The sequence below is a fragment of the Neophocaena asiaeorientalis genome, unplaced genomic scaffold (assembly GCF_003031525.2).
Source record: "Neophocaena asiaeorientalis asiaeorientalis breed wild unplaced genomic scaffold, Neophocaena_asiaeorientalis_V1.1 scaffold110, whole genome shotgun sequence".
Lineage (NCBI taxonomy): Eukaryota > Metazoa > Chordata > Mammalia > Artiodactyla > Phocoenidae > Neophocaena > Neophocaena asiaeorientalis.
Genome location: NW_020175053.1, coordinates 7203853 through 7210603, shown reverse-complemented (window position 1 = coordinate 7210603; position 6751 = coordinate 7203853). Strand labels below are relative to the sequence as shown.

Sequence of the window (6751 nt, the reverse complement as noted above, 5' to 3'; positions counted from 1 at the left end):
CCAGACATAGTCCGCGACTATCAGTCTCACTATCAGAGCCAGGGACGATAAGCCAGTTAGCTGCCGGTTCCCATCCGCCTTGGTCGGCTGACACTGGACCCCCAACGGTCCCCAGACTCAAATGACAAATGCCCACAGAAGCAGAGACAGTAACTACTTTGCAGAGATAGGAGAGGGCTCCCCAAACGTCCACCGGGCCTCGACGCCCCTGGGTCACCACGCAGCTGGAGGTCAACCTCACCACGTGCGGGGACACCCACGTAAATGCTCGAGGCTTGAACGAAGAGGGAGAACTGGAGGCGGAAGCAGGGGCTTAAGCAGAAGGCAGGCTAAGTGGGAGCTCGAGAATCACCAATGAAACAAAGCCGGATGCGGGCCTGGCTCAGGTCTGGCAGCTGGGAACGCCTGGGCCAGGAAAAGTGACATCTGTAAGGGCCATTTGGGAAGAAGTGGCCGCAGGCTGAGACAGGACAAGACGGACACCGGCCCTTGACTGCGGCAGTGCTGCGGCAGAGACAGGCCTGAGCCATCCCCGACAGGGCACCAAGGGCTGCAGCCCCAAGGCCCAGGCACCAACCAGAGGCCCCAGGCTCACTATGGGGGGTTGGGGGTGGGGGGAGGGGTTGGAAGCAGCACCTGCAGGCCATAGTCAGAGGCACCTGAGCCGGGTGGGAGCTCAGGGAAAACCTAAGTCAGACCCAGACACCTGAGGAACAGGCAGTAGGGTCCTGGTCAGCTGGCCAGGGGTTCGGCCAAGCATGGAGAAAGGGGGCGAGGCAGCAAGGCCACAGCAGGCACATGCCCATGGGGCAGTCGCGGAAGATCGGAGACACAGCCACAGCTGCAGGATCCCTGCAGCCTCAGAACAGCACCTTTCAGGGAACTCGCTGCAGGTCTCTGGGCAGCACTCAGCACGAGCACCACACCTGAGTCCGAGACACCAATGGGCGGGTACTCACCACAGCGATCACGGGGATGAGGACGCCCAGGTTCCCCGCGCTGCTGGAGGCCTGGAGGAGAACAGAACTGAGTCACTGATGAGCCCACGCTTCTTTCATTGAAAAGGAAAAAAAAAAAAAGACCTGACACAGTGTCATGAAAACTGAAATTCCTTAATCTACACGAAACAATGAAAAAGATATACAGAGAAACATGTATGAAGATGCATCATCTTAACAGCAAAAGAGGGAAACAATTTGAATGTCAAACAGGAGAAGGATTACATAAACCGTGACAACTCTGCACAAATATCACAAGCTGTTACAGAGACTGCGCTCTGAAAAGCACTGTTACCTTAAAAAGTGCCCAGATCAAATATTAAATGTAAGAAAGTATGCTCTCACACAGTGCCAACTACGTAAAATAAATAGATTTGCATAAAACACCTAGGAGAAAGTCTGTCAAAAGGTTAACGACGATTGGATCTGAGGAGAGAAATTTTTACTATTTATAGGTTTCTGTATCTTTTCTATAATGAACACACATTCTTTCCAAGTCTGGGAAAATTTGGGGGTTACTTAAAAATAACTAAGTAGGGCTTCCCTGGTGGCGCAGTGGTTGAGCTCTTCCCTGGTGGCGCAGTGGTTGAGAGTATGCCTGCTGATGCAGTGGACACGGGTTCGTGTCCCGGTCCAGGAAGATCCCACATGCCATGGAGCGGCTGGGCCCGTGAGCCATGGCTGCTGAGCCTGCGCGTCCGGAGCCTGTGCTCCACAACGGGAGAGGCCACAACAGTGAGAGGCCCGCGTACCGCAAAAAAAAAAAACTAAGTAAAAAGTCAGCCACCTGGCCAGACACATGAGGAGCAGCCCGGCTCGGGAAGCCCAGCTGCTCAGTTGACCATGAGGGCATCGACTGCCCACTGCAGCAGGGCTGCTCCATCTTCAGGGATGGACAGGGTCAGGACACCTTGCCGAGGCCCCATGGCCATGCAGGGGTGGGGACAGAGTCCTAAGCTGGTGTCCCCCCAGCTCTTGATTTCTGTCCTCAGCTCCTGGTGGTCAGTGTGTTGGCCAGTCTCCACCCCACCCCACCCCCCACTGCTGCCCCACAGACACCTGGCCTGTCACTGTAGGTGGGGGATGGGTGCATGGGCAAGCTCAGCTCGGCACCCAAGGAGCCCCTACCCCAGCCGAGGAACGAAGCAGGACACCTGAGTGTTGAGCCCGGGAGATGCAGTGAGAGTGGTGGGGGTGGGGGTGGGGGAGCTGGGCCCTGGAGCCCTCAACAGGGTACAGCCTCGGCCTCCTTGGGCTCCAGGTGTCTCCCCAACACCCTCGAGCCCCCATCTCCTGGGCACAGGGAGCTGGGCCCCACTCAGGAGACAAGAGGAACAGTGGCCTAGCCTGCTGTGGCGGGGAGCAAGGCAGGGCTGAGCAGGGCAAAGGGTCTCAGGCCCTGTTTGCACCAGCCCCTCGCTCCTAGGTGAGACTTTCACTCGAGGCTGCTGTTCACTCGCTTCCACCTCAGAGAGGCCTTGAGACCACCCGACGTCCCTGTTTTGTTCCCATGCCTGTCCCGCTAAGCCTGCAGGGGCAGCCCCTCGTCTGTCTGTTCACTCCCGCCAGCACCCTGGGAAGGAACCAGTCCCCCGTTCCTGATGTCACCAGGTAAAGGGAGAAAGCACAGGTTTCAAGGCGGTGCCCAGGGCTGAGCCCTACCTTCAGGGCGGGCCCCTTCTCGCTGGCCCTCTCACTGGCCCGCTTGCCCTCCAGCCCCAGCTGCACAAACAGCTCCAGCAGGTTCATGAGCAGCTCGTCCACCAGGTGCTCGTCCTGGATGTTGGCCGCGATGTTGGCCAGGGCATTGATCACAGCCAGTGAGCAGTGCCTGTGGGAGAGAAGTGACACGGCCACAGTGCCCGCCCCCAGTACTGTGAACGAAGACCCCCAAGGCGAGGGACATGCCACCAGAGGATACCAGCCCTGAAGGAAAGTCAGCTGCTGCGGAAGAGACCCCAACCTCCCCCGAGACAAGTTGGGGGCCCAGGGGCTGTTCAGCTTCCAGGAGCCTGCGTGTTGGGGCATGTTGACAGTCTCGGGACACTTCCTCCAAGTGCCTGGGCAGCCACGCAGCTGAGAACGGGCATGTCGCTCCCCGGCACTTCCAGGGGACCCACTTCCCCTCCAGTTACAGTCTCCCTTCATCACCACCACCCAGGAAACCCTGACGACACTTCCTCCTCCACCTGGGGCTGAGGTTAGGGTCAGCTCACACCAGACACTCAGGAAGTGCTCAGTGGTCCTGATGACCTGCCCCGACCCCGTCACCCCATGTAAACCCTGAATAGGAAGCTGACACTGCACACCAGTGGGGTGGCCAGGCTCTGAGTGCCAGGCCAGCTGGATGCTGCTGCAGCCGGGCTGTGCCAAGTAGCTCAGGTCTTTAAGGCCCAGTTTCTTCCTGAGTAAACAAGGATAATAATTTCCTCCTTGCAGGGCGTGGGGGAATCAAACAGTCCCTGTGAAGCATGTAGCACATTGTCTGCCCCCAAAATCACAGAGCAACGGCAGCCAGGACAAAAGGCACCTTCCCAGACAAATCTCTAGGGGGGAAACGGATGGCAGTGGATGCCTCCTCCGGCGGGAGACCAGTTACTGTGGGTGGCACTGTCAGAAAGTGCTTTAGGAAGGAAATGTGGCAGAAGATGAGGAACTGGTAAGTTCCGTACATGGCACAGGCCGAGCAGCGAGGCAGAGGTGGGATCAGAGGTCAGAAGGAAAGACGGAGGGGAGGGGCGAGGAGGCGCAGGAGCTGCTCTGGGAGCAAGATGCAAGGGGAAGAGGTTTTGGTCTGTGTGTCAGTGTCACTGCAGAGACCAGAACGGACAGACAGGAGAAGGAGGTGAGCTGGCGGCCCCCTAAGGCCACTCCTGCGTTCCAGTGGCTGGCGCTCCCATGGGAGCGGCAGTGAGAAGGCAGAGAAGCAGCCATTGTGCTGAGAGCTGTCACATGCATACACACAGCCTCATACACCCACACAGCTGGTGAGGAAGTTAAGGCACAGAGAAGATGAGCATGTCCTGAGTTCATTCACACAGCCGCACTCCCACCCCCTCCCCTGGGTGGAGTGGTCAGGAGGGGAGAGGAGAACCTCTGCCCTGCCCACCGCCCTCCTGATGTCATCTGACCAAGTCCATGAGATCCTCCAAACACAGGAGGACACGTCTCGTCCTTGGGGCATCCCTGGGGAGGGCGAGGACTCACGCAAACATCATACACCCAGGGCTGTCAACATCTCCTCCCTTGCCCTCTGAATCCACCCTGAGGCGAGCATCCGAGACCGCACAGGTATGCAGCACCGACCAGCAGAAACACTGGAAAACTATCTAATGTGCAGCCTAGGGCTGGCCAGACAGATTGCGGCACTGCCACCTGATGCACACCATGCTGACATCTAAGATGACGACAGGCAGGAAGGCTGGTTCTGCTCTGTGAGAACACGGTCACCCGGGGGCACTGTGCCCACTGGGTGAGGAGCTCAGAGATGCTAGCTCAGGGGCGGCCCTGTGCGGGTCATTCCCGCCTGGGTACATGTATTTCTAACATGTAGTGCTTTTGTAAGAAAAGATGTTTATTTAAAAGACAAGTCCCCACATCTCACATTTTCAAAGGATCGAGAGCAACAATGAGGTTGCGAAGACTTACCTGTAGCCGTGGTCCTTGTAATCTTTGGTGGCAGAGTACACAACAGAGCTGGCCTTCACGCTGATCTGCTGGAAGAGATTCCACACCTCCTGGTAAATGTATTGCTGGAAAAGAGTGAGGGACATGTGACCACATCTCCTCTGGGAGCGCCCTCCATGGACACCCAGAGGGGACACACTGGGGACCAGGGACAGTGGGGCCTGAAATAGCATCAAGGCCAGCCCTTCCTAAAGGTTTATGCAAACCTCAACTTAGACACCAAGAGTGGAATAGGTTCCATTTCCATTCTATTCTATTAACAACGGCAAGAAAATAGTTTAAACCTCTTTCTCCGGCACTCTTGGAACCATTACACTATTCTCCTTTACTTGGAAAAAAATCTCACCATTCGGTGTTAAGAAAGTTGGGAGCATTTAACTCTTCCGCAGGGTAAGCTTAATGTGTATTTCCACATTCCTGGGAATCAAGGAGTTTCGCGAAGCTTGCCCAGGGAGAGTGGGTTCCCGGCCGTGCTTACGTTTCCGGTGATGACCAGGCAGCCAAGCTGGTCGATGATGAGCACGTCAAGCGGGGAGGGGGGCTGGCAGAACTTCTGCTGTAGGATCTGCAGGATCGGCTCCATGACTTTTGGGGTGTCCCTCAGGGCCACTGCGATGTGGCCCAAGGCTCGGATGGTGTGGTCCGGAATCAGGTGAGCATCCCTATGGGAGGGAAGGACAGACACGCCCTGGGAATGGTGCTCCAGCACGCAGCAGGGAAATGAAGCCGGAAGCCAGGACCTGAACCCCAGGGTCATCAGTCTCTCAGAGGAAGCGTCCATCTGAAAGTGACAGCCTGGGATCTGCAATCACCAGCACCAGGCGGGAAGACAGGTCTTTTCCCCCAGTGTCCAGGGTGGACATTCGAAGGTGGGCTTCAGCAGACATCGCGGGACAGACTCAATGCCCGACGCCATTCCGTGCCAGAAAGCGGCATAGACGTGCAAATGCCAGCGGCCCCATGAGCCTGCAAAGGACCAGCTAGCTGCCCCCGCCCCCACCCCCCCGGACAGGACAGGACGTACTTGTCACTCTCCTGGGAGATATAGAGCCGGTTGGAGAGGCTGGCCAGGAAGGCCTCCACGATCACTGCATCCACAGTCAAGCCAGCCTTCAGGCATCTGAGCAAGGAGGAGGCCAAGCAGAATGAGGCATCAGAATAACCAGATGAGCATTTTGTGTTTGATTTTGGTTGAGTTTTTCCTGTCTCGGGTCTGCAAGGTTTAAAGACCCGCTCTGAATACTCTTTCCCCAGAAATCTGAATGAACATCATTACACAGAATGAATTCAAAGAACAGCTGTAGATTTCACCCTTTGACAAGTATCTCAGTTGAAAATAGTAACTTCATTATCTTGCCCAGAACGGTCTCCCTTAGGGTGTCATACTCATGCCAATTCCAATTTAAAATTCCGTTTCTCAACAAAAGTCACAATAGCTGATTCGAAAGACAGATGGTCCCACGGTGGCTGAGGGAATGTTAAAATTACATATCGAAGTTTTAATAGTATGGAGAAATGCTTATGCTCTAGAGAAGGGGAAATCTAACAGCCCTGAGGAGCATGAAATCTTACAAGCATCTCTCGCTCCCCACACATTTGGCTCCCAGGCCACAAAGTCAGAGAAGACAGTCTGACAGAGTAGCTGGGCTCCAGCCCGATGGCCCCGAGAGCAAGGCGCCAGGACTCAGACAAGGAGAGGTACGTCTCCTGCAAATCAGAATGTATCTGGTCCCCAAGTGTGGACAGCAAGAGTTCACACAGATGGAGCTGGTGCTGAAGGGACATTCGGGCATGTAAAACCTCTCATTTATACCAAAAATCACATGGAAAACAAGATGAAATAGGACCACATGTCATCACTCTGGATGATGGGCTAAGGGATAATTCTTTTCTGTCTACTTTTCTACAAATCACAGGTTTTCTCTGTTTTTTATTACGTTTATGATCAAGAAAAGAAAGGCAGGAAATTTTTTTTTTTTCTTTAACATGTAGCAATCTCCCTTTTCGGATCCAGTGCAGGTTTAGAAGCTTCCCTGAACAATAATGTCTCTGGCTCTGCCTGACAC

The 6751-nt window shown here is 55.2% G+C and overlaps 1 protein-coding gene across 7 annotated transcripts in view; it reads right to left on the bottom strand.

Moving 5' to 3' along the window:
• The window catches only part of PI4KA (phosphatidylinositol 4-kinase alpha), a 94484-nt gene that overhangs the window by 45960 nt on the left and 41773 nt on the right, over window positions 1–6751 (bottom strand). For all 7 annotated transcript variants that reach the window (XR_003005744.1, XR_003005745.1, XR_003005746.1 and 4 more), the window contains 5 exons: window positions 5710–5805; window positions 5164–5347; window positions 4647–4750; window positions 2661–2829; window positions 960–1010 (listed from right to left, as the gene is read on the bottom strand). Coding sequence is in view for 4 of the 7 variants with exons in the window: in XM_024763689.1 (XP_024619457.1) it covers window positions 960–1010; window positions 2661–2829; window positions 4647–4750; window positions 5164–5347; window positions 5710–5805 (604 nt within the window). In the remaining 3 variants the exon portion in view is untranslated. The remainder of the gene's footprint in view (window positions 1–959; window positions 1011–2660; window positions 2830–4646; window positions 4751–5163; window positions 5348–5709; window positions 5806–6751) is intronic.